A 27,193-nucleotide genomic window follows, 5' to 3' on the forward strand; every position below is an offset into this window, starting at 1 on the left:
TATTTTACTTACTAATAGCCCCACAGCTCAAAGTCACAGTGATGTAGCAATTTGAATATTCCTAAGAGAAGCTATAGAGTTCTTCAAGTGAAAAATGCAGACGTTCTTGACTTAATAAGAAAAAAAGTCATATTGAGGTTGACAAGATCTGTAGTAAGAATGGATCCTCTATTTGTGAAATCGTAAAGAAGGAAAAAGAAATCTAGTTTTGCAGTCACTTTGGGGTCATCACAACTCAAACTGTAAAATTTATAGTCAGAGTGTGTGATAAGTGCTTCAGTTCAGTTCAGTCGCTCAGTCGTGTCTGACTCTTCATGATAATTGCATAGTTATGATAAAAAAGGCATCAAATTTATATAATAAGATATTTTGATGGAGAGAGACCTCATTTACATAACATTTATTATAATATATTTTGTGATTGCTTAGAAGAAGTCTCTTAGAAGAAATGGAGTAGCCCTCAGAGTCCACAAGAGTCTGAAATGCAGTACTCGGGTGCGATTTCACAAATGACAGAATGATCTCTGTTCATTTCCAAGGCAAACCATTCAACATCAAAGTAATATGAGTCTATGCCCCAACAATTAATGCCAAAGAAGCTGAATGGTTCTATGAAGACCTTCTAGAACTAACACCAAAAAAAGATGTCCTTTTCATCATAGGGGACTGGAGTGTAAAAATAGGAAGTCAAGAGATACCTAGAGTAACAGGCAAGTTTGGCCTTGGAGTACAAAATGCAGCAGGGCAAAGGCGAACAGAGTTTTGCTAAGAGAACGCACCGTTCACAGCAAACACCCTCCTCCAACAACACAAGAGACAACCCAACACTTGGACATCACCAGATGGTCAATACTGAAATCAGATTGATTATATTCTTTGCAGCCAAAGATGGAGAAGCTCTATACGGTCAGCAAAAACAAGACTGGGAGCTGACTGTGGCTCGATCATGAACTCCTTATTGCAAAATTCAGACTTGGTAGGGAAGAAAGTAGGGAAAACCACTCGACCATTCATGTGTGACCTAAATCAAATCCTTAATGATTATACAGTGGAAGTGACAAATAGATTCTAGGGATTAGATCTAATACACAGAGTGCCTGAAGAACTGTGGATGGAGGTTCATAACATTATACAGGAGGCTGTGATCAAAACTGTCCCCAAGAAAAAGAAATGCAAAAAGGCCAAATGGTTGTCTGAGGAGGACTTACAAATAACTGAGGAAAGAAGAGAAGTGAAAGGCAAAGGAGAAAAGAAAAGATATATCCATCTTTGCTATTCTGAGTTCCAGAGAATAGAAAGGAGAGATAAGAACGCCTTCCTAAGTGACCATAAAGAAAGCTGAGCGCCGAAGAATTGATGGTTTTGAGCTATGATATTGGAGAAGACTCTTGAGAGTCCCTTGGACTACAAGGAGATCAAACCCGTCAATCCTAAAATAAGTCAGTCCTGAATATTCATTGAAAGGACTGATGCTGAAGCTGAAGGTCCAATCCTTTGGCCACCTGATGTGAAGAGCCGACTCATTGGAAAAGACCCTGATGCTGGGCAAGATTGAAGGCAGGAGGAGAAGGGAACGACAGAGAATGAAGATGGATGGCATCACCGACTCTATGGACATGAGTTTGAGCAAGTTCTGGGAGTTGGTGATGGACAGGGAAGTCTGATGTGCTGCAGTCCATGGGGTCACAAAGAGTCAGACACAACTGAGCAACTGAACTGAACTGACTGATTATTGGTTATTGTTGTTAATCTCTTATGGTGCCTAATGTGTAAATTAAATTGTCATAAGTAAGTATGTGTAGGAAAAAGCAGTATTTATAGGGCTCAGCACTATCCATGCTTTCAGGCTTCCACTGAGGGTCTTGGAATGTATCCCCTAAGACAAGGTGGGAGCTATTCCATTTATCTATTTATTAGGTACTAGATATCTTTGTAAAATTTATTTTGGACAAAGCATTTGGTTGTCAAAAATAAGGCATTTGTAAAATGTTACTTTAAAGAGGTAAAGTGATTTCTGCTTTGGGGGATATTCTGTACGGGCTGCTGGGTCATGCTATGGACTGAATTGTGTCCCCAGAACACATAATGTTGAAGTCTTAACCTCAGTGCTACTGTATTAGGAGAGAGGGGGTTTTATAGGCAACGAGGATCAAACGAGGTCACATGGGTTAAGTCCTAAGAGCTCAGTGGCCTTACAAGGATAGAAGAGAGATCCTCCTCCTTGCTTCCGCCTCCCCACAACAGAGCCTTCAGTGGGGACAGCTGGCTGCAAGGCGGGAAGGGTTTCTCACCAGAAAACCCCTGTGCCTGCCCCCAGAACCGTGAGAAATGAGTATCTGTTGTGGGAACCATGGTCCACGGTATTTTGTTATGGCAGCTGAAACAGTCATGGAGAGGCGGTTTGGTTCGGAAACGCTCGAGAAAACACACCCAAGTGTGGCCCGGACAGACCCTGCCTCGAATACGTGCTTCCCGTCTGTGTGTGTTGGCTGCAGCCCCTGTTGGAGGAGTCCTGGCAGGGGGACAATGACATCCCACGGGCTCTTTGGGCTTTCGCCAGCCAGGACATGAGGCGCTGGCGTGCCACAGTACATTCTTCTTTAAAAGCTTCTTAAGAATTTTCAAGTGTCCAACAGGGTTTGTTAACTATAGGCATAGGGCTGCGCAGCAGACCTCCAGAACTTACTTAACTTACCTAAGTGAGATTTTACCTTATGTTCTTAAGGTAGTATCTAACCTTCTGAATTTTCATACTTTATTTAATTGCATCATTGGCTATTGTCCTCAGACCTCTGTAAGCGACCAGATCAGTGAACTTAAAGTGGCTCTTTCTGCAGTTATCTCCTTGACTGTCGTTTCTTGTAACCTCGTATCACCAGAAAGCAAAGCTTCTACATAACAGGGAGACCCGCCAGGCTGTGCCTTCAAAACGAGGGAGGGGGATCTCATTAAAGTCATTTCAGGGACAGTGAGCTGATACTGGCATTAAAGAAAGAAAATCCATCTCAAGAAAGGAGGAAGCTAGTGAGTATGCAGATTTTTGTGGAGAAAAGAGGAGGAACTCAGATTAGTGTGGCTGGGAAGTGGCCTATTGCCAAACTACAGAGAGACTCCCCAGAATTACTGACATGCCACAAAACCACAGGCTTGGAGACAGCATTCTCACAAGGCAAGAGGTTGAGCATAAGGTCACCCAAAGGCAGAGGAAAACATTTACTTTACTATTTAGAGCTGTTTTCCTTTCTTTAAACAAACTGTCCCTCAATTCCATAGCAAGAGCTTTCTTCTGGTACCTCTGGTTTATGTGGATTTATTAGTGATTTCCCAGGAAGGCACAGCATCACATAAAAGCTCCTAATCTTTTCACCAGGTAATGATTTATGTCATGTCACACCTTTGCAATATTGCAGCCGACCAAGTAGTAAATCAATGAGGGTTCTATCACTACCTTATCTGTCAGAGATAATAACATTAATGCAGCATTTTCTTGATTACATCTGCCAGTTGTTCCTAGAAATTATGTGCTGAGCTACTGTCTTTCTTGGGAAATACTTAAATATACTGCTCAAATATATCATTTATGTGTATGTGCTAGTGATTTTAAAAGAAATCTAAACTCATTTCAGGAGTTGTTTGGTACTAGCAACAGAGCCGTAGACAGGACCTTGGTGAAGAATTTGCGCATCACTGTATTAGTTATAAGAATTGCAATCATTGATTCCAGTAACTGGAAAATACCTTCGAGTTCATAAATTGAATACTTGGAGCCTAGAGAGGGTAGAGACTTGTCCAGGCCTTTCTGGGTATTTAGAGCTTTTAAATTAGAGCAATAGTCCAGGCAGATTCTGTCTCCTTATAACAGACACACGTGCAAGATGCACATGTATTACTCAGGAATATGTTAACACTCAGTTCTGACGGAGTGAAATGAAAAGTGTCAGTGGAGGTGGAGGCAGAGGACAGTCTCCTCTTTCTTTTGAGAAGTAGCTAATGTCATTCTTACAAAGCCCTCACACTTGATTGCCTAAACATCGAACTCTGCTGAGAAAATTTATAAAGATCATCTGGGGATGGAACATCTGAGTGGGGGCAGGCATGCTCTGAAGCTTGCCTCTTCCTAAAGTGTTAGCTTGGTATTCTCTAGAAACAGTTTAATCCACGATTTTGAACTGGTTCCCTAAATACAGGAAATAAACCACTTGGTGTTTTCACAATGGCTATATATTAAAATTGCCAGGGGAACCTTGAAAACCCCCAATGCCCAGACAGCTCCTCAGACCAATGAGGTCAGAAGTCCTGGGCTGGGACCCAGACACCAGCAATCTTTAAACTCCCCAGGTGATTCGAATCTACAGCCAGGACCGAGAACTATTGAGTTAGGCATAAAATCAGGCCAGATAAAAAAGGATTATTCATAAAATGTTCCTCCTACCAAGGAAGTAAAGCAGTGTTTCGGTTAACTACATTCAGCCCATTATTCTCATTTGTACTGGCACTGCCCTCAGTCTGTGGGATTCATTTTTCTTCTATAGGGTTTAAGGGTTAAAGGTTAAACCTTAGTTTTCATTCACTAACTTGCATTACTTCCCCTCCCCATGTTCTTCTCAAGATGGAATGTGCTTTAAATGGTTTCCCAGTCAACAATAATGATCATTTACTAACTTTTTAATACTTGCCTGGCCCTGTCTTCCGCAGTTTGTATGCTACATTTATTCTTCCCGACAGAGTTATGCATTAGATTTCATTAATCTCATTTTATATAGAGAGACTTTAGTCTCAGAGAAGCTGTTAGAGGCCAGAGTATACGGAGAAGAGCAGATCTGAACACATGCACCCTGGTTTTTTCTATCCTGGCATACCCTGAATTCCGGCAATAGCATGGCAGTGCGGAAAAGGTCATCCATTTCCAATGATGGCAGTATCACCCCTCAAGGGGATGAAAACTGGTTCCTAGTGAGGGGCGGGTGAAGAAATTCACTCTTTCTATGTAAAAAACACAGATATACATGCAGTACATAATCAAGTATAACAGCATATTTGTAGTATTAAATTTCATGGGAGAGAGAAGATTAGAAAAATTGTCTAGAAAGCTCTTTATGAGTATGGTAATGAACAAAAGGTTTACAAACACTGGAATAGACAGAGGACAAGAAAGTTCATGCGAACAGTTCTCAGGGGATTCTTAAATAAGACCCCGGAAACCAGGTAGCTGAAAAGCTGCAGATGTGCTTCCTGACTAGGAAGAGGGAGAAGGGCACCATCGCGTCTCCTGAATCACACACCTCACCCCATGAATGCAGCCAGGCCGTCGTTTGTTCAGCAGACCCTTCACACTATTGGCTCCTCTTTGATTCAAGAAGATTTCAATGGAATGGAAAAATGTAACATATAGAAATAAATGTAAAGGCCTGTATTTTTTAAGTTCAAAAAAATTTTACAAGAGTATTAAAAAGAATCAAAGAAACAAAAAGCAAAGCCATAAACAAAATTTTGGAGGATGAATTAAGTCACATGTCTTCTAATGAATACATGCATTCGTATATTCTGGAATTAATCCCTCAGAACCTCCCCCTCTCAAGATACTGCTTAGCTTGAAGTCAATTATCTTTGGAAACGGAAGGAAGAAATCTAAGATTTGTTCAGAAGTACTTGTAAATTGGGCCTTCCCTGGTGGCTCAGACGGTAAAGAACCCACCTGCAATGCAGGAGACCTGGGTTCGCTCCATCCCTGGGTTGGGAAGACCCCCTGGAGGCGGGCGTGGCAACCCCACTTCTGTATTCTTGCCTGGAGAATCCCCATGGGCAGAGGACCCCCATGCGGGCTGCAGTCCATAGGGTCACAAAGAGTCGGACACGACTAAGCGACTAAGTGTGTGCACAGGCGTGCACACACACAAACACACACACACACACTTGTAAATTGAAACTTTTTGTTCTTTATCTCATTTTCTTTTAAAACCACGTTTCTAAAAAAGGATGTTTTTTAGAACATGTTCGTTACTGCAGATGAGAACATGAGTGTTCAGTGAGATGAACACTTTCAAGTTCTACATGGGATACAAGGCAGAATTGAGATAAAGTTCCTAATTTGTGGGATTTCAAAGCCCATCATTTCCTACACCTGCATGACAGCTCCTGGTTGTGGTGGGAGGGACGGTTATCCCGAGTCCACTGGAAACTGGCTTGAGCGCGGGGGCCAGGGCTGACCGCAGGTGAAGGGTGGCACCCTCACCGCCCCATCTCAGGGGTTCCGTGCGTGGGGGGTGGTCCCCAGGATGGCTCGCCCGACTGGAGCTGAGAGGAGCCTGACGGGTTTGGCTAGAACGGAACCGGTCTCAGGATTGCAGAGAGCCCGTTAGTCTCCACTTTCCATTCCGTTCCATGTTGGTCGGTGAGGGAGAGGCGTTCCGATCCTGCCCGCAGGTTGAAGGGCCGTGTACATTTTGGCTGATTGCCTGCTATTCTGCTGCTTAAAGGTAGGACTTTTGCTCTCCGTGTTCCCCCAGATTCCACTTGCAGCTAACACACGCATCAAGGAGTGGCTGCTCATTTCAAAATTAGAACAATGTCTATACAGCAACAAAGAGCATACAGGCATTCCTGCTTTTTCTTTTGTGCCTAGAGGTGAGTATGCAACCTTTTGTGTAAAGTCTGCACAGTGTAGAGTTAAATCTTTCATCTCCTTAGAGCTACTTGATAATACATATCTGCTTATTTTTTATGTTTTTTATTTTTCTTTCCTTTCCCAGTGACATGTTGCCGTTTTAACTATGATTGATTATCTATTTTTGGAAGCAAGACCATAGCTTTAACTTTTCTAGGGAAGACAGAAACCACATGTCCCCATCACCCACCATCCTCATACTTCACTCCAACCCTGGGGCAAATTAAGTGTAAGGAAGGCTGTTTGATCCCCTTGATAGGGAAGAAGAGAGGAAAGTAAGCTAAGCGTTAGGAGATGGAGGTTTTAGCGCTGTGTCTGTTTACTTTGCCGTAAGAGAGACAATGAGCGATGCTTGTCTCACGCTACTGTAACAAATAAAGGCCTGTAAAAGAGAACTTAGGAACCTGTCCCATATCACCCACCAGCAAGGACAAGCTGTGACTGCTGTTATTTTATTAGTAACCAGATTAACAGACTTCACATCTGTCCTGAAGGATGCATACCAAGCGTTTCACAAGGTTACGGGTCATCTTGCTCTGTGCTAGCTTTGAAATAAATTAGACTTGAGAAAACAGGAAATGAATATCCTAAGGCATAATAGGATACATCCAGACGAACCATAGGGATATTGCTAGCTATTCTGGATCCTTGAGCAAGACCTGAGATACAAGGGCCTCTTGGGGGGTACCAAGGGCAATGGAGAGAAAATGAGGACCCTCTCCCTTCACTCCTTCTCTGCTTGTGCTACACTCATCACAGGTCAGAGCCTCGGGGGTCAGAACGCAGTCCCTGGTGAGGTCGCACCTTGAGCCACATGGTTGCATGTGAATCCCGTGTTCATGGCACCTTAGAGAGAGTTGGTGGTGCTCTGCAATCTCCTGGGCTTTCACTTGATAGACTGGGAAAAACCCTAGGTAGGAGCCACGAGTCTTGGTGTTAAGACTCAGATTCCACTTACTAAATATTCGATCTCTAGCAAGTTAGCCAATCTCTCCATCTTGGTTTAGTTATTTTAAAAATTAAAAAAATTGAGGTATAATTTACATACTACAGTATTCAGCCTTTTTAAGCTATACAGTTAAATAGTTTTTAGTATACACACAGAGTTGTGCAACCATAAACACTTTCTAATTTCAGAACTTTTTAATCACAGGAAAAAAAACCCCAAACACCCATATGCATAAGCAGTCACTCCCTATTCCTCCCTTCTCCCAGCCCCCAGCAACCATGAATCTACTTTCTGGTTCTATAGATTGCCTATTCTTGACATTTTATATAAGTGGAATCATACAATATGTGGTCTTTTGTGTCTGGCTTCTTTTAAATTGCATAATGATTTGTAGTTTCATCCAAGTTGTAACATGTACTTCATCCCTTTTTATGGCCTGATAGCATCCGGTTGCGGTTCTTTATTTAGTCACTTATTCATCCACCATCACTCACTCGGAGTGAACACCTACTGTGAACCAACTTTGTCCCAGGCTCTCAGCACATCAATTCATGTTTATTCATGTTTATTGCATGAATAAATGAAGGCACACATTTATTCATTTATATTGGCAAATCATTGAGGTTAATGGATTATTTATGAGTGTTTTAATTTTGAGAAGTGTTTGTCTTCATAGGTAAAAGAAGAGCTGAGTTAGCCTTGTTAGAAGTGTTGCTTCTAGAAGCTTCGGCCTTGTTAGAAGCATGCTTTTCTGTATTCTGTAGGACTCTTTCTTATTGTAATCATTTTGTTTTGAAAAACAGCATTATAAATTCATCTTTTTTTTAATAATATGCAAAAATGAAAAAGTGAAAGGCAGAATTCATGACCCACTCCATTGCCTAAAGGCCTGGGTTACTTAGCTATTTGAGTAACCAGCACAATGTGATTTTATACATTTCCTAACACAATTGTACAATTGTGTGCAGGAGAAATTAAAAAAGCATTATCCTCTCTACATGATGTTGACATTTCCAGTTGAGTTGGTTTTTGTTCTAAATCTGCAGAGCACGGCATGAAACAGGGTCTGAGGAGACCTGGGTTCCTACTTAGATTCTGCCTCGAGGGCCTTCTAGGAACTTAGGTAAGAGGAGGGAGGGAGGCGTGCATTACTGGCCCGGGAGCCGTGTGGTAGCTGTACAAAGTCTGCTACTCAGAGCGGCCCGTGTTGACTTAATGCTTTGCTGTAGCTGTCTTGAATTCTTAGTCATTTTGAACAAGATGACTTGTAAATTATGTACCCGGTCCTGGAAGGAAGGAACATTTGTTAAGGGTCTACTCTGTACTGCCCACTTAATCGGAACCTCCAGCCATTGTTTTTAAAAAAATGTTTAGTTTTAAAATAAGAGAACTAGACTTCATATTCTTTTAAGGTCATCTCTATGTCTAAAATTCTCTAATGCCAAGTTATGTAAAATGTTCTAGTGAAGGTAGTGGTGTTTTGCCAACTATTTTTTTGTTTTTTTTTAGAGATTTATCTTAATTGTTATGTTTTTCTGGAAATCTCCCTTAGTCCAATGTAATTTAGTAACTTTTCTTCTGTGCCCCATGCCCCCTTTGCATTAAGAGGTTTTGGAAAAGATTTTTTAGATTTAAGCCAGCTTCTGTCTCTCCCACTGCATTTCTTGCTCTTTAAAATCAGGTACTTTGTCTTAATCAACTTGTAAGTTACAAAATGGTACATATGCAAAGCTATGCCCATAAATGTAGGTTAAATGAATGATTACCTGAAAGACCACGAATCCTATACAATTTTTGACTTTGAACTTAAATTTAGAAGCAAGCTTAAAACCACTACTTTTACAGATTTCTATAAAGAAACTGGGAAATGCTTCTTAAAATAAGCAAGATTAAAGAGTTCAGTAGCAGAAGTGAAAATTCAGACTTGCTAGTACGTAATGTTATTAGAGATGGGGTACACTAAGGCAAATGCAGAGCCCACAACAGTCACAGGCATACAGAAATTGAAGATACATACAATGAGAAACTAAGGCAAGACATTTTCCCAAGTAACTTCAATCTAAAACACTGTATCTTTAAACTGATATGTGTATAATAAGAATCTAATAACAAAATAATACTAATTCATGATTAAAAGGTAATCAAAAGATTTAAAGGGTATAAAACTAAAAAGTTCTTTTTACCCCAAGCCACACTCCTATTTCCCAAAAATATTCCCCAGTGAGAGTTTCTTGAGTATCCTTCCAGTGTACTATACACTCTTGTTTCTGCACAAACAGGGCTCTATGTATGCACAGTTCCTCTTTTGCATTTGTATTTATGCTTCTCAGCCCTCCTCTCACATGGGTACTTGCTGTTGCTAGTGTTCAGTTGGTAAGTCATGTCCGACTCTTTCTGACCTGATGGGCTGTGGCACCCCAGGTCTCCCTGGCCCTCACTGTCTCCTGGAGTTGGCCCAGTATTGATACCTGTGGATTCCCTTTATTGTTTTTTAGGAGTGTACAGTGTTCCACTTCACAGTTAGAACACAGTTGATTAAAACAATGCCTTCCGATGAAAACTTCTGTTTTCAGTTTGGGAGAATTACATAAAAGCAAGGGCTTCCCAGGTGGCTCAGTGGCCAAAAATCTGCCTGCCAGTGTCGGAGATGAGGGTTGGATGCTTGGGGCAGGAAGACCCCTGGAGAAGGAAATGGCAACCCACTCCAGTATTCTTGCCGGGAAAATCCCATGGACAGAGGAGCCTGGTGGGCTACAGTCCAGGGGGTCACAAAAGAGTCAGACACGACTTAGCAACTAAACAACAGCAGAGAAGCAAAGTAAATACCTTCACATAGGAATACATCCGCAGCCTAAATTCCCAGCAGTGAGCTAGCTTGACGTCTCTCTGATTTGATATGAAGGAAAATCCAATTCAGTTACCAACTTTGTAATATAATATTTATAATGACTTAGAGACAATTACAAACATACTTGACTATTCTTGTCTTGAAACTATTTTTAGGAACATTTCCCAGTTGGTATGACTTTCTTTTTTTAGAGTAATTCCTAACTTTCAAAAAAAAAAAAAAAATTCAAAACAATCAGTCTGTGTACTATTCAAGAGCTGCTGAAACTGTCTGCTTCATCATTGTGAAGAATGGGGGCTGGAAGTGAAGCCTCGGTGAAAGGGGAAAGACTATAGGATGTTCCCCAAGAGAGTGATTCTTCTTAAAGTTGATTAAATGCAAGGGTGAATATTTCTCCGTTTCTGCTTGAAATTAAATACATATTTATTTCTACATATCTGCCTATTATTTCAGCTTATAAATATATTTGCCAAATTTATAGTGGCTTCCAAAACATCAATTAGAAGAAAGAAAACAAGTCACCTATAGGAAGGATGACAAAAGGCACAGACTGTAGTGAACACGGGCTTCCCTGGCGGCCCAGACAGTATAGCATCTGCCTGCATTGCAGGAGACCAGGGTTTGGTCCCTGGTTCAGGAAGATCCCCTGGAGGAGGAAATGGCAGCCCACTCTAGAATCCTCGCCTGGAGTGGTCCATGGACGAGCCTGGTGAGCTACAGCCCATGGGTCGCGAAGAGTCACAGCTAAGGCACTTTTGCCTTTGTCTCATGACCGACTGTCTCATGCAATCCTGCACATGGACTGAAGAGCTTTCAAGTCTGCTAGTTAACAGTAATGTGAAACAGAAAGGCTGCAGCATGCTTGGGTTGAGCCAGCTGTCAGCCAGTTTCTGAGCCGAGAATTAGGAGAGGGAGGGTCTCTTCAATAAGCCACAAATCCTGTGAGCGTGTGTGTGTGCACGCGCGTGTGTCTCCCTAAGCAGAAGCTGAGCCACTCAGGGTTCTATATCCTTCTCTTTCATTCATTAATTTCTCGTGTGTCTACTATGTTAGGCACTAGTGATACGTGATACCCAGAAGGTACACAGGAAAAGATTTCAGGCAGAGGGATAGACTGAGCCTGACGTAGTGGAGAGCTCGGGAGGCTTTAGAAACAAAGAACAACAAGACTGTGTCCCGCCTGGAGAAACGCCGCAGGGCCTGAGGCTGGAAGGCTCGCAGCCGTGTCCCGGCCATCGCTGGGCGGCCCCCAGGTCCTGTCCGGCTCTCCGTCCCATGGACTGTAGCCCGCCAGGCGCCTCTGTCTGGGGTTTCCCAGCAGGAAGACTGCGGTGGGCTTCATGCCTTCTCCACGGGATCTTCCGAACGCAGGGTTTTGTTTTGTTTTTTGTTTGTTTACCACTGAGTCACCTAGTCTTCCCTGTCCTTGATTAGGACTTTTAATTTGAATACATCGTTATTATTACTGCTTTATATCTTACTAATTAAGGCTGTAGTATAATCTGATTTGTATTTTTTAAATCTCCCTCTGGCTGGTCTGTGGAGAATCAAGTCTGAAGAAAACAAGGGAGGTGTGTTTATATTTGCTATAATAAAGCACATAAGGATGGTGGCTTGAATTAGGTGACGGTAAAGAGAGCTGGAGAGAAGTGGGTGCACTTTTTACATACTTTGAGGGCAGAATCGCCAGAACAATGTCAGAACACCTCTGGGGTTTTTTTTTAACGTATCAGTTCATTTTGACTTTACTATTCTAGAAGACTCTGGAAAGATGGAAAGCTATTTTTTTCCATTTCTCCTTAGGAAAACAGGATTTTCCTTAGGACAACTAGGTAAACTGAGGCACCCTGAAGGATTACCCCAAAGGGAGAGAAGTTCCAAGATTTGGAGGAGGAGTGTGAGTGGAAAAGAGACTGGGATCTCCCAAGACTTGAAGATGTAAGGAGGTGAGTGATTTTATTAAATGCATAGTTTATTTCAAATAGATACAGTGGGGGCCAAGTTCTGCTTTCATGGGGCTCATCAGAGATGGACAGATCTTTGATGGAGGCCATTGTGGAGGCCAGTGTGAAAAGTCTCAACAATAGGGCCCCAGCTCAACTTTCCACAGAGTAAATAAAGGCAGCTGCATGCAAATGGACCCAGGCTTGGACCATGTGCTCTTTGGCGATGAACTAAATTGTCTAGTTAGATTTCCATCTCCTTTTAGGCCATTTCTATTCTCCTACCATCTTTGGAAGGGAAAGGGATGCAATTTCTGAGATGCAATTTCTCATGACTGGAGGATAGAGGCCTAAGCATATTTATCTCTTGTGTAAAATAAATAAATACAAGTATGTCTATTCTTATTCATGGACCTGATACTCCGGGCATCTTAAACAAAGACCAGACATTAGTTGTTACTGTTAATGATGATAGTGGTGGACAGCAGGCAGGTTTTAGAGTAGTATTGGCAAATACATCTTGAGAAAATATACTGGAAATGGGCTGTGGCTGGCGTAAGCAAGGAAACAGCTGGGGAGCAGGTGGTTCTCTTCACATCTGGGAGCCACTAAACCCAGTGGTAATAGAGGCATTCCATATGGTTCTACCCCTTAGCCCAGTGGGATTAGGCCCTGCTCCCCATCCCAGCTCCAGGAACCACTCAGGCAGGATTTCAGCAAATAGGCTGGCGTTCAGCAAAGATGACACTGGTGGACAAGATGCCTCACCATTAGTGGATCGGGGACAGAGGTTCCCGCTTCATTCCATACAGCATGGCCTAGGTGAATCTAGTCCAGTCACTTCAGCTTTACAGAATAATTCAGGATACAGTGAAATAGGTACTCATGTATTTTGTGGGAATATAAATTGTCTAATCTTTTTTGAGGGCAGATCTGGTGATACCTCTGCATAATCTTAAAATGTGCATTTTTCCACTCTCCTCACTGTAAATAAATTAATCATAACATTGACTCATTATATATACATAGTCTTCTTTGTTTGTTTATTTATTTGCTTATTTATTTGTGACAAATCCTTAGAATGTATCACTCCAAACAAATGATCAGATCTGGATGGTAACTGATCCATAACCATAAGGTCCCTGGATTTTATCCTCTGCTTCCTTCTTCTCTGAGGTAACCTGGATCTCATATTCATCATCATATAAATGCTTTGTCTTTTACATAGATGTTTTTGGTAGCATTTGTATTTCTGAAATTTTAATTTTGGTGTATGTGTGTATATGTACATATGTAAATGTGTATATTTAATCTTTGCAAAATTATTTTTAATTTAATAGTATATTGCTGAGATATGCATCATGTCATATGATAGTCTGATGAACTCCTGTTGGCTGATGAATTGTATCGCATTGTATTCGGCACAGCTGACTCATACCCTCTCCTTTTTTAAAAAGATACTTTTGCCTGTTTGTTTTTGTCTGTGCTGGGTCTGTTGCTGCTCAGGTTTTCTCTAGTTGCGCCGAGCAGGAGCCACTCTCTTGCTGCTGAATGCCGGGCTTCCCGTGTTGAGGAGCGTTTCTCGGGCGTGCAATAGTTGTGACTCGCTGGAGCATGGACTCAGCAGCTGTGGCTTACGGGCTCAGTTGCTCCACGGCATGAGGATCTTCCTGGATCAGGGATCAAACCTGCGCATCCTGCACTGGCAGACGGATTCTTTGCCCCCGAGTCACAGGGAAGCCATGTCCTCTCCTTTTGATAGGCATCTGGGCTGTGTTCAATTTTTGTTGGCTCAACCCAAACATTCCAACAAAATATAGTCAAAAGGTACAAACAGGCATTTCAAAGAAGATAAAATAAATATATAGCTAACAGAAATATGAAATAATATTTAACATCAACGGAGATCAGGAAATAAAGTGAAGGTGATGAAGTGCTAGTCGCTCAATCATGTTTGACTCTTTGCAATTCCATGAATTGTAGCCCATCAAGTTCCTCTGTTCATAGAATTCTCCAGGCAAGAATACTGGAGTAGCCATTCCCTTCTACAGGGAATAGCCCCGACCCAGGGATTGAACCCAGGTCTCCTGCATTGCAGGCGGACTCTTTACCCTCTGAGCCAACAGGGGAGCCCCAGGAAATGTAAATCATGATTTTAATAAAATAGTGTTCTACGACCATTTGCTTGATAAGCATGAAAAAGTCTGACTGACAGTACCAGGTGTCAGAGAGGATGTGGATCCAGAGCATCACTTATAGATTATTAGGGGAATTTGAGTTGGTGCAACAGTTTTGGGAACAGCTTTACATTATCTCATAGAGGAAAGTCTTCATCTATCCTATGAGTAGGATGACTGACTATACATTGCCCAAACCAAGACACTTTTGAGAATAAAAAGGGGCGCTAAAAGTGTGCGTCCCTAGGTCAGCTGGAATTAACTGAGACTGCCTGGGAAAACTGGGCCACACAGTCCTTTATCCAAGACTTGGAAAGTCCACTCCCAGGAGACACATGTCACATCTGCTGCATAGGAGTCCTGTATAGAATGTTCAGAGCAGGTTTCTTCATGTGAACAAAATCCTGTGCAGAGCCTTTCACTCAGCAAATGCAACATCTAGGAACTTATTCCTCCTTGGAAGAGAAGTTAAGACCAACCTGAAAGTGAAAGTGAAGTTGTGTCCAACTCTTTGTGACCCAGTGGATTGTAGCCCACGGAATTTTCCAGGCAAGAGTACTGGAGTGGGTTGCCATTTCCTTCTCCAACCTAGACAGCATATTAAAAAGCAGAGACATTACTTTGCCAACAAAGGTCCATCCAGTCAAACCTAAGGTTTTTCCAGTAATCATGTATGGATGTGAGAACTTGGCTATAAAGAAAGCTGAGTGCCAAAGAATTGATGCTTTTGAACTGTGATTTTGGAGAAGACTCTTCAGAGTCCCTTGGACTGTGAGGAAATCCAACCAGTCCATCGTAAAGGAGGCCAGTTCTGAATATTCATTGGAAGGAGTGATGCTGAAGCTGAAACTCCAATATTTTGGCTATCTGATGCGAAGAACTGACTCCTTGGAAAAGACCCTGATGCTGGGAAAGATCAAAGGCAGAGGAGAAGGGGACGACAGAGGATCAGATGGTTGGATGGAATCACTGACTTGATGGACATGAGTTTGAGCAAGCTACAGGAGTTGGTGATGGACAGGGAAGCCTGTCATGCTGCAGTCCGTGGGGTCACAAAGAATCGGACACGACTGAGTGACTGAAATGAACTGAACTGAACAGAGGAACTTATTGTAAGGAGAGGTTACTAAGAACAAATATTTATCTACTCTGTCATTCATCAAAGGATTTTTGTAATACTGAAAATCTGGAGACTATTCAAATATTGACAAATCAGGCTTGGTACTGTGGTACATTCATAAAATGTTTTACTAAGCAGTAATTTAAGATTAACTGTGTATAAAGAGATCAGGAGATGCATTTTATAGCATCGGCATTCGTGGATTCCTCGGAAACATTTAACCTTTAAGTGTGTTTCTCTGTGGTTTTCCGTGGTAGCTCAGTCGGTGAAGGAGCCACCATGCTCACCTCACCAAAGTTTCTCCTGCATCCACGAACACTTATCTCTCTTGGACAAAATACGACTGCTCAGGTGGCCACAAGCGTGAATTAGTTTATTGTCCTAGTCCGACTCCTTGATTACAGTCACTCAGCAACTTGCTGAGAGAATCCTAACACCTTAAGGGCTGTGAAGGAGATGCAAAAAGACCACTAACTTTGTGGATTATAGACTTTGGAGAGGTAAATACTTAACTTTTCAAGGAGTTTGAAAGTGTGGGTCTTTGTCAGAGGAGAGACATTTACCTGAGGAGATTGAATAAGTCTGTTTGGAAAGGTGGCTTTCGGAGCCTATCTGGAGTCAAGGGGTAATAAAGTGAATCCCATTTTCTACAAGAGAAGGAGTTTCTCCCTTGGCCAGTCGCCAAATGGAGAGTTTCTCTATTTCTGATGAGGGAGGCTGAATACTCAGAGCTATGCTGCAAAGCCTTCAGAATTATGAAAGCTCAGGTATGGCCTACTTCTGGGTGGGAATAAATACTAGGAGTCTAGGTCTCCACCTTCTGGTGTCTGACTAAGCTGAAACACCTCTGAGGCAATGGTATGGCCCAGGAAAGTTTAACTCCTACTGCCCACAACACCCCCCTGATCCCATTAAGCTCCTTATGCTCGTGGAGACTCCACAGCAACTCTCCTAGTGATGGAACTCCAGTCCAAAGTTCTGAGGTGGTTTGGCTGGAGAGACCCTGGATAGACTAGATAGACTAACCAGATTTTGGACTTCACAACAAGGCAGGGGTAATCATCAAAGAAGTCATTGTTCCCTGGGTCTTTCGGGGGCTCCATCTTTCTGTTGCAATTGGAGCTGTTCAGTTGGCTAAAGATAAAGGACAGACAAAAACACTCCAGGCATATAGCCCTTGTGACAGCTAGGCCAATCTTGGCACAATTAGAAATCATAACCAATATATTAACCACTGTTTACTGGTGCATTTCCTATAGGGTCAGACACTGTATGCATAATAAGTACATGATACACATTATCTCATGCAATTTTAGGGCTTCCCTTGTGGTTCAGGCAGTAAAGAATCCGCCTGCACTGTGGGAGATCAAGGCTCAATCCCTGGGTCAGGAATATCCCCTGGAGAAGAGAATGGCAACCCACTCCAGTATTCTTGTCTGGAGAATTACATGGTCTGAGAAGCCTGGCGGGCTCCAGTCCATAGGGTTGCAAACAGAGTAGGACACGACTGAGCAACTTACACTTTGACTTGACGTGCAATTTTTAAGAACCCTACAAGGTATGCTATTATCATTTCCAGATGAGAAAACTGTATCTCAAAAAGGTTCAATAACTTTCCCAAGTCCACAGCCTAATCAAGAAATCTGAACTCAGGACCATCTGAACCCAAAATTATATTCTCATTCACTGCAGGACGTGGCTTCCAGTGTCTACATGGCAGAGCATTTTGTTCTTTCTCATTTTATGGAAAATGTACTTATATATACTCAGAGCAAAGCTATTTTGTTCTTAATAGCCTTTAAAATCATCCAGACAGGAAAATACATGCTAATTGTGTGTCCAGATATAAATGGTGTTCCTTTAATAGTTGGTTGACCAAATGACTCCTTAGTTCCCATAGAAAGTATATTATTACACCTTCTAAGAAAGAGGGCTAATAAGGAGTTCTATTGATGACAGCAATCTTTTCTTCAAAGGAACACCTAATCTGATGCCAGGAATCTGATAGAACCTTGAACTGTGGATATAATTTGTTGTTTAGAGAGCCCTCTTTGCTTGTGAGGATCATGGCTTTATCCGAGGCTTTGTTCTAAAATCTGCAACAATGATTGGGAAGAATAAATTTAGTTTACAAAAGAGTCACAGACAGATTTGATGTATAAACCTTTGTGTTCCTTTCTCACCAGTTTAACTTCACTAGGGGAAGAACATAACGCAGCTCTCATAATAACGCTTGTCTGTCCATGATCTTGTGATGTTTTCCCTCTGCCAACAAGCAACGGAGGAGTTATTTCTTGATCAAACATCTACACTCTGTCTGCTGGGTGCTTTCTCATAGGTTACCCTTTAAATCTTTACTTTAGATCATCCTATGTGGTAGGTTTATGCATGCCAATTTTACTATTAAATACCTTACCTCAGTCTTTTTTTCAGAGAGAAAAATATAATAGGTAGCTAGAGTGGAGAAGCAAACAAGAGAAGAGTCAAGTAAATGTTTTAGGGGCGCCTTTTCACTTAGGGAACATCAAAGTAATGTCATTGAAAATAATAGTGACAGATATTTTCTCTTCCCGGCCTTTTCTTTTTAACCTTTAAAGGATGAAGGCCTTGACATTAAATAGCAGGACTGACACCCACAGATTCCAGGTCTCCTTCTGACTTGGCTGCGTCTGTCTTGTCGGTCTTGGTTTTCTGACAGAGGAGGGGAGTCATGTGTATTCACCCCCATGGCTTTTACAAGACCCAAAATAGCATCTATCCAAATCGCTGTCTAGAAATGATAATAAACAGAGAAACGGCACTGTGGCTCTCTCTGCCTGCTGGTCGCATTACCCGAGGTCCTTGCTCTTGTTCGTTAACCACATTTGAGGCTAAGATATCTGAACAACTATCTCCCTGGACACCAGTGATCTGCTTGGGTCAAAATGCGTGAGGTGGGACTTCCTGGTGGTCCGGTGGTGAAGACTAGACTTCGAATGCAAGGGGCCCTGGTTTGATCTCTGGTCAGGGATCTAGATCCCACAAGCGGCAATGAAGATCAAAGATCCTGTGTGCCGCAAGTAAGACCTGGCACAGCCAAAGAATAATAATAATTATTATTATTTTTAAAAAGAATGCATGAGGTGATCATTTTGGTTTAAGTGAGAAGCCTATTTGTGACCAGGAGTCTTGGCCCATTTTCCTTTCATTTCCATTTCCTGTATTTTCCAGATTAGAGAATTCCTTGCCAACTATTTATAATATACTTTCTGAAAAATTTACTGTTTTATTCACAAAGGTTTATTTTGGGGGCCTACAAAGTCTGTTTATTTAAAGATTCTAGAAAAAGAAGAATTTGGTGTATCTTTAACTGGATGTCTTATTTTGGAGAAATATGCAGCAGGCTTGGATCCACCCCAGAACTGCCTGAGTGGGCTGCCAGCGGTCCTGCCCGGGGTGGCGCTTTCTTCTCGGCTGTGTCTGAGGAATGTCTCCCCTTTCTCCCACGGGTGTCTGTGTCTTCTCTGGGATGAAGTGGGCCAGAAGAGAACTGGCAGGACCAGAAGCAGGGCCCCAGAGAACAGGGGAGTGAAGTCCAGAATCAGCACAGGCCACCAGCCATGTCTGGAAATGGAGCAAAGCAAACTGAGCACTGCAGCTTCAGCCCCAAACGCTTTCCTCTGTGGCCCGTGCCTGGCCACGGTCGCACACCGTGACACCAGGGAGAGTCTATGGGTGACGCCGTGGGGAGGTCCTTACTTCCAGCCTTGGTATCCCAGCGCAGAACACTGTCCAAAGATAAAGAAGAATCTCTCGTTTACAGGGACCGTTTAATTTTGACTGTTCTCTAAAGACACTGTGATAGCGTAGCATGCCATAGAGAATACAACAGACACTTATAGTGCTGAGTTATCGAGTTGTTTAAATAGAGAACACATCCAACTAGAGTAATTGAAGTCATGAGGATAAGAATTACTTAAAATATGAGAGTGATCTAAGTGTCCATCAACTGATGAATGGATAAAGAAGATGTGATACACACACAGACAGTGGAATACGACTTGGCCATAAATAGGAATGAAAATTTGCCATTTGCATGGATGGATTTGGAGGGCTTTTATTCTAAGTGAAATAAGTCAGATAGAGAAAGACAAATGCTGTATTATATCACATATATGTGGAATCTTAAAAAGGCAACAAATTAGTGAATATAATAAGAAAGAAACAGACTCATAGATATAGAGAACAAACCAGTAGTTACCAGTGAGCAGAGAGGGCAGTAGAAGGGGTAAGTGAGGGGTAGGAGATTAAGAGGGACAAGCAGTTAGGTATAAAGTAAGCTACAAGGATATATGGGCTTCCCTCATAGCTCAGATGGTAAAGAATCTGTCTGCAACGCAGGAGACCTGGGTTTGATCCCCGGGTTGGGACGATCCCCTGGAGAAGGAAATGGCAACCCACTCCAGTATTCTTGACCAGAGAATCCCACGGACAGAGGAGCCTGGCAGGCTACAGTCAATGGGGTCATGAGGAGTCAGATACTTCTTAGCAACTAAATCATCACCTCAAGGATATATTGTACAACAGGAGAAATATAACCAATATTTTATAATAGCCGTAAATTATAAAGTGAAAGCCTCTCAATTGTGTCTGGCTCTTTGCAACCCCAAGGACTATACAGTCATGGAGTTCTCCAGGCCAGAATACTGGAGTGGGTAGCCTTTCCCTTCTCCAGGGGATCTTCCCAACCCAGGGATTGAACCCAGGTCTCCCACTTTGCAGGCAGATTCTTTACCAGCTGAGCCACAAGGGAAGCCCATAAATGGAGTATAATCTTTAAAAATTGTGAATCACTATACTGTACACCTGCGACTTATGTAATATTATATATATCAAATATACTTCAATAAAAACATTTCTTAGCTTCTCAGGTTATACCTGAAGTATGTAAAGGCCCAGAAACTCAACTCTAGAAGACATCATACACACCAAGAAAACAGGAAAGCTGGGATATTGCTGAGAAACAGCCTTAGTCTGAAGTATGATTATCTTGATTGTTGTTGTTTCTTTATCTTCTCCATGGTGATTCACAGCAGATATTGGTTTCACCTATTGTAGATGCTATCCATTTACACCATACATCAAAGGTCATTGACCTATTCATATCTTTTCTTCTAGCCCCAGGAAAACTCTTAATGGTGTTTATTTCCATTCTTTTCTTTATTCTATTTCTGAGAAATTTCTCTAGGGACACCCTTCATGGACAGAGAACCTTGGGTTGGCTTAGGAAGTTTTTTGAGATGCAAAAGCATCTTTCAAGTGTCAGCTATCTTCTAAGGCAGTGGTTCCTATACCACCATCAGGAGCAGCATCACTTGAGAATTTGTAGAAATACACATTCTTAGGAACCACTTCAGACCCTTGTTAATCAAGGTCTCAGGGTTGTGGATCAGCACTCCATGCTATAACAAGGCCTGCAGGTGATTCTGAGACCACTATTCTAAGACACGCTTTCTCCCTGGGCTGCTGCGTACCTGAGGATGTATTTTATTTGAAAGGTAGTAGTGGCAGAAGCAATCACATGTGTCAGGGTCTTATTGAAATGTTCTCTTTGGTCACCTAATGTATTTTCTTTTGCTCTGTTCTTGATTGAAACAAAACCCAGTTTCATAATGTAGGAATCTGAGGGCTTAGTGCTATACAAAATACAGCATCAGAATCCTTTTCTAGTAGTTTACAGGCTCTAAGAGGCAGATCATATACGATTCCCTGCAAAAGCCAACTTCAAACATTAGACAAGTCACTCCCCAACCATCACTGGAATCAGTCCCCTTTGCCAATGCAATCACAGGGGTATTATTAGACCCTTCCTTAAAACCAAATGTGCCTTCACTGAGTAGGTTATCAAAGCACAGGGCTTCCAAGGCGGTGCTGCTGGTAAGAACCTGCCTGCCAATGCAGGAAACATAACAGATGTGGGTTCGATCCTTGAGTTGGGAAGATCACCTGGAGGAGGGTACGGTAACTCACTCCAGTATTCCTCTTTAGAGAATCCCATGGAGAGGAGCCTGGCGGGCTGCAGTCCACAGGATCGCAAGGAGTCGGACATGACTGAAGCAACTTCGCACGCACGTAGTAAAGCACAGAAGGGTGTCCCTCTGGTTTATTTATAGAGTGCTATGAAAGCTTAGATGAGCCAGCATTATGGAAAATGTCCACAGAAGGTCTTTGTCAGGAGGGATATATGGAGACTGTGGTTTGCCTGGTTGAAACTCCAGAGGCATCTTTAATCTTAAACAAGCAGTTGTGTTGACTCTCTGACTTGAGCCCCTGGTGGAGTAGGCATGGAAGGCAGGCTTTCTTCTCAGTCAGAAGCATGTGCACGATGTAGAGCTGGAGGAGGATTCAGACACCATCTAGACCTGCTGTTTACAGACTTACACAGAAGATGCATGTCTTTGAACCTCTGAGTAATTAAAGACACTCAACATAATTATCACATTGTATTATAATTGTTAGTCTACCAGGCTATCATCACAGCTAAATGTGAGGTCTTTGAGAGCACAGACTTCATTTTAACCCCCTTTGAATCTCTGGTAACTAGCATAATGCCTGGTACACAACAGATTCTTAAAATTTTTGATTAATGATGAATGCATCAACCTTGAATTTAACCTCTGGATCTGTTTGTAGAGGCTCTCATTCAGATAAGCCACTGAAATGGGCAGGTTTTATTAGAACAGACATCTGGGTTTCCATTTGGAAACCTGGATATGTAGTTTATTCCACCTATTTATTAAACATAGAATTATAGCATCTTAGACGGGATCCTTAGATGACCTAGCAATGATATCTTCATTCACTGCTCTCATTTTAGAATTACAAATGGCAGCCCAGGCAAGATAAGTGATTTGCCTAAGGCTCTACTGGGTGGTAAGGCCTGGGCTAGTACACAAATGCCCAAAGTTAATGCTCCTGCTCCTCAACTGATGCTTTGTCTTATCCTCTCAGCTTACATCATTTTCATAACTCAGACCTAAATTTCTGAAAGGAACAAGAGTTATTTATTAGGCCATTTTCTTCAGGTCAAACATACTCTTGAGTATTATCCATAAAATCTTAGATTTTGGAAGAGGCCTTAGAGATTTTGGTCCAACATCCCAACCCCTAGAGAAGGGAATGGCAGCCCACTTCAGTATTTTTGCCTGGAGAATTCCATGGACAGAGAAACCTGGAAGTCTACTTTGAGCTCACAAGGAGTGAGATATGACTGAGTGACTAACACACACACACACACACACACACACCCAGGAAAGGATCTCCTCTACAACCTCCTGACAGAAGGACATTTAGTCATCGAACGACATCCTTCAGTGGTGGGAATGTCAATACCTCGTTTTTGAACTGATCTAATGGATATAAAAGTCTTTTATTTAAGTGAAATAATTGCTATGCATTTTAATGCAATAACTACTGACATCTAGAACTATGCAGAATGAATCTAGAGCTTCTTCTTGGCAGTTATTCCTAAATCTGAATATAGGTTTTATTATCAACATTAATCTCCTCCAACAAAACACCCCGTGAATTATTCTCCTAAAGACAGAGTTTCCCCAACCATAATCATTCTGGTTGTCCTTCTCTGACTCTTTTCCAATTTGCCAATATCCCAATGTAGATGTAAAACCCCAAGCTAAATATTTCAGATGTGGTCTAATGGATAGGGAATGCAGTAGAAGAATTTGCTTCCTTTATTGTATGTCCTAAAGGAAGTTTAAAATTGTATTAATTTTTTTAATTTTTTTTTTGTATTAATTTTTTTGTCTGTCTCACTACTTGCTTCTTGTTGTGTTTTAGGTCAGTTAAAAATTCCAGGTCTTTTTTTTTTTTTGAGTGGGGAAGAAAAGATTCCTATTATATTTAATATTCCCTAGTAAATTCCAGATGGATTAAAAATGTATGTGTAAAAGTAATAAAAGCACTAAAGGAAAACATTATATTTTATTTGGAGTTTTGAGAAGATATCTTAAGTTTGACTTCCAAAGACCTAAGTCTTATAGAAAAAAGATTGCTACATTTTGTTAACAAAACTTAATAACTTCAATATGGAAAAAAAATCTTAGTTAATATTAAAGAATAGAAAACTTAGAAATATGTTTGCAAAATGTATGAAAGGGGTTAACAGACAGTATCAAACCACAGTTTATGAATCAACTAAAATAAATGAAAAAGGCCATGAATAATTGAATAACAAGCAAAGAAATAAAACAGCCCACAAACATGTCATGAAATGTTCAAACAAAATAGCTACCAAAGGTGCTGGCAAAATTAGACTAGTAAAAAACATCCAAGATTCTGTGTCAAAAAACATCTGGCAAAACTGGCTTTCTAACACACAGCTGGTAGGACTGTATGCTTGTGTTAATTATTTTTGGATAATTTTAAAATGATAATAAAAGGCCAATAAAGCAACAACCATTCTTCCTATGATACCTCTCAAATTTATCTTAAGGAAAGTATTAAAGATATGATAAAGGGTGCTATTATAGGATTAATTATTATATAATAGGAAAAATAAAGTTCTAACAATAGGAATTTGGTTGAGTAATGAGTTCAAAGCCCAAAGCTATAAAACTGACATTGTAGAAATATATTTACTCCACAATATAACGAAGTTAACCTGTATGACAAAGTAGAGTGGTGACATTTTTATAATTTATGTGTGTGATTGCTGTCGTTTAGTCGCTCAGTTGACTCTTTGTGAAACCAGGGACTGTAGCCTGCCGGCTCCTCTGTCCATGGGATTCTTCAGGCAAGAATACTGGCATGAGTTGCCATTTCCTTCTCCAGGGGATTTTCCTGATCTAGGGATTGAACCTGTGTCTCCTGCTTAGCAGGAGGATTCTTTACCACTGAGCTACCTGGCGAGTCCGTGTGTATGATACATATGCACTTAAATTGTACTGGGAATTAGCATATCACAAACACATCTCTTCTTGTGTTCAGAAATACTAGTTTTATCATAAAATAGATTATGATAAGCAGGTTATGTACAGTAACAAATAATCCCAAACCACAGTGACTTAATACAACACCCAGATCTCAACAACAAAAGATGAGTTCTTGCTCTGCGACAGACAAACTCAGGCTACAAGACGGGGCTTGAGCACCACGTTCACTCAGACACGGCCGGATGGAGGCTCCAGGAGTCTCCACTGTCCCTGAGGCAGGGATAAAGGATGGGACAGCTTGAACACTGCGTGAGACTTTTGTTATTTTGTTAAAAGAATATCATAAGGCCACGTCTTACGTTCACTTGAAGAGGAGACTGAATAAGCTGGCTTGAAACTCAACATTAAGAAAACTAAGATCATGGCACCCAGTCCCATCACTTCATGGCAAAAAGAAGGGGAAAAAGTGGAAATGGTGACAGCTTTAATTTTCTTGGGCTCCAAAATCACAGCGGACAAGGTGAACTTAAAAGACTCTTGTTCCTTGGAAGGAAAGCTATGACGAACCTAGACAGGGTATTAAAAAGCAGAGACATCACTTTGCTGACAAAGGTATGTCTAGTCAAAGCTATGGTTTTTCCAGTAGTCACGTATGGATATGAGCATTGGACCATAAAGAAGGCTGAGCACCGAAGAATTATTGCTTTTGAATTGGGGTGCTGGAGAAGACTCTTGCGAGTCTCTTAGAGCAAGGAGATCAAAGCAGTCAACCCTCAAGAAAGTCAACTCTGAATATTCATTGGAAGAACTGATGTTGAAGCTAAAGCTCCAATAGTTTGGCCACCTGATGTGAAGAGGCAACTCATTGGAAAAGACCCTGATGATGGGAAAGGAGAAGGAGGTGGCAGAGGATGAGATGGTTGGATGGCATCAGTGACTCGATGGCCATGAATCTGAGCCAACTCCGTGAGATGGAGGACAGAGGAGCCTGGCGTGCTGCACTATATGGAGTTGTGGAAAGTTGGACACGACTGAGCAACTGAATAATGTCTCACTTCACAGGGAGTGAGGAAGTGTAATCTTACAACGAGCTTGAGAGAGCTGCAGTTTTCAGACAGTTCTGATGACTATCATATTGACAATTTTTTCCTTCTATTTGCTTGTTTGTATTTCTTGATTTTTCTAAATCAACCTATAGAATAATTATTATTAAAAATTCCTGTTCAGACATGTGTCCTTAATCATAAGTTTGTGAAATGCTGGTAATTAAATTTATCACCAGTTAAAATATTTCTCAATCTTGATCTTGATTTTATTAACCAACCTCTTTTTCCTCCCAACTTGGTGCTTTCAGTGATTTTAAAAAATGTCAACTAAATCATCATCGACATTCCAGGCAGAGTGAATCCTATGCCTGACATGCCTGAGAGATTACCCTTTCCAAAGGATGTGGATCTGCTAAATAACCCCCTTTAATAGATTTGTTCAATCAGCTCTAAATCAACTCCATTGTGTTTTCATGTAATCATGTAATCAGTTTACATTCTGGTTCTTAATGATATGATAACAAACTTCATTAAATCTTTACTGAAATAAAAATTGAATTCCTTTTTGGCATTCCCCTGGCTTTTCTGTCTGACAAAACTTGATTTTAACCAACTCCTTTGGGACAAAGGCAAGATATTCTGACCGAACTGCACATAAATTGGCAATATAATGCTCAATTCTAGAATCCTGCTAAAGATAAACAGCCAACTTATTAGTTCTAAATCAGGGGTCACTTTTCTATCTCTGGAGTACAAGTGCATTCATAGTTACGCATGTTTCTCTTTAAACATTTTCTTTTCCTGGAAGTTCACTGATTGGTCTACAGGTTTGTTCTGAATAATTTGGGCCAGAAGCCTTCAGCATATTTGAAGGAAATATTTTGTCTTATCTCCGAATCTTGTTCTGCTTCAGTTCCTTCATAACAATGCTCATTCTATGCTTTCCTTTTAAATAAGTTGTCACTACTAGGAAAAGTAGAAGTAAATCCTGAAACAAAGTGGACACTTTAGATGTAATTTCCTGTTGAGATGATCTATTTCAGAGAGACATATTCTAAACAATGGTGATCACCATTTGGCTTTTCTACTCTTACCCATCAGAGGATTTGCACATCTGCATTGGAGGGCTCCAGGAATCTCCAGAGCAGCAAGGATTTTCCCATGACCTTGATGCTGAAGCCACAGACCTCAGAACTCCGGCAAGCAGAGTGTTCTAGAAATAAACATGGAAAACAAGAACTCCCAAATTCTGAAATACAAAGAGCTTCGGAATTTTAGAAAGTGCTGTCCTGGAATAGCCTCTGGGGACAGGGGAGGGCAAAGCAGAAGGGAACCAAGAAGAGAAACAAACAAAGCTGGAAGTAAGACAAAAGTAGGTGTGACATGAATTTAGTATGTAAAGGCTAATTCAAACTATGCAGCAATATGTAAATGTATGTAAATAGGGACTTCCCTCATACCTCAGCTGGTAAGGAAGCCACCTTTAATGCCAGAGACTCCGGTTTGACTCCTGGAT

At 41.4% G+C, this 27,193-nt stretch overlaps 1 protein-coding gene across 7 annotated transcripts in view; it reads right to left on the reverse strand.

Annotated features, from left to right (window-relative positions):
* The window catches only part of PHLDB2 (pleckstrin homology like domain family B member 2), a 234,285-nt gene that overhangs the window by 161,091 nt on the left and 46,001 nt on the right, over positions 1 to 27,193 (reverse strand). For 6 of the 7 annotated variants that reach the window (XM_065913483.1, XM_065913486.1, XM_065913490.1 and 3 more), the window contains one exon: positions 26,772 to 26,890. The exons of the other annotated variant lie outside the window; for it this stretch is intronic. In XM_065913483.1, the coding sequence (XP_065769555.1) occupies positions 26,772 to 26,775 (4 nt within the window). In that variant the 5' untranslated portion in view covers positions 26,776 to 26,890. The remainder of the gene's footprint in view (positions 1 to 26,771; positions 26,891 to 27,193) is intronic. 7 annotated transcript variants of the gene reach the window in all.

Source organism: Muntiacus reevesi, chromosome 21, assembly GCF_963930625.1.
Source record: "Muntiacus reevesi chromosome 21, mMunRee1.1, whole genome shotgun sequence".
In the NCBI taxonomy this organism is placed as follows: domain Eukaryota; kingdom Metazoa; phylum Chordata; class Mammalia; order Artiodactyla; family Cervidae; genus Muntiacus; species Muntiacus reevesi.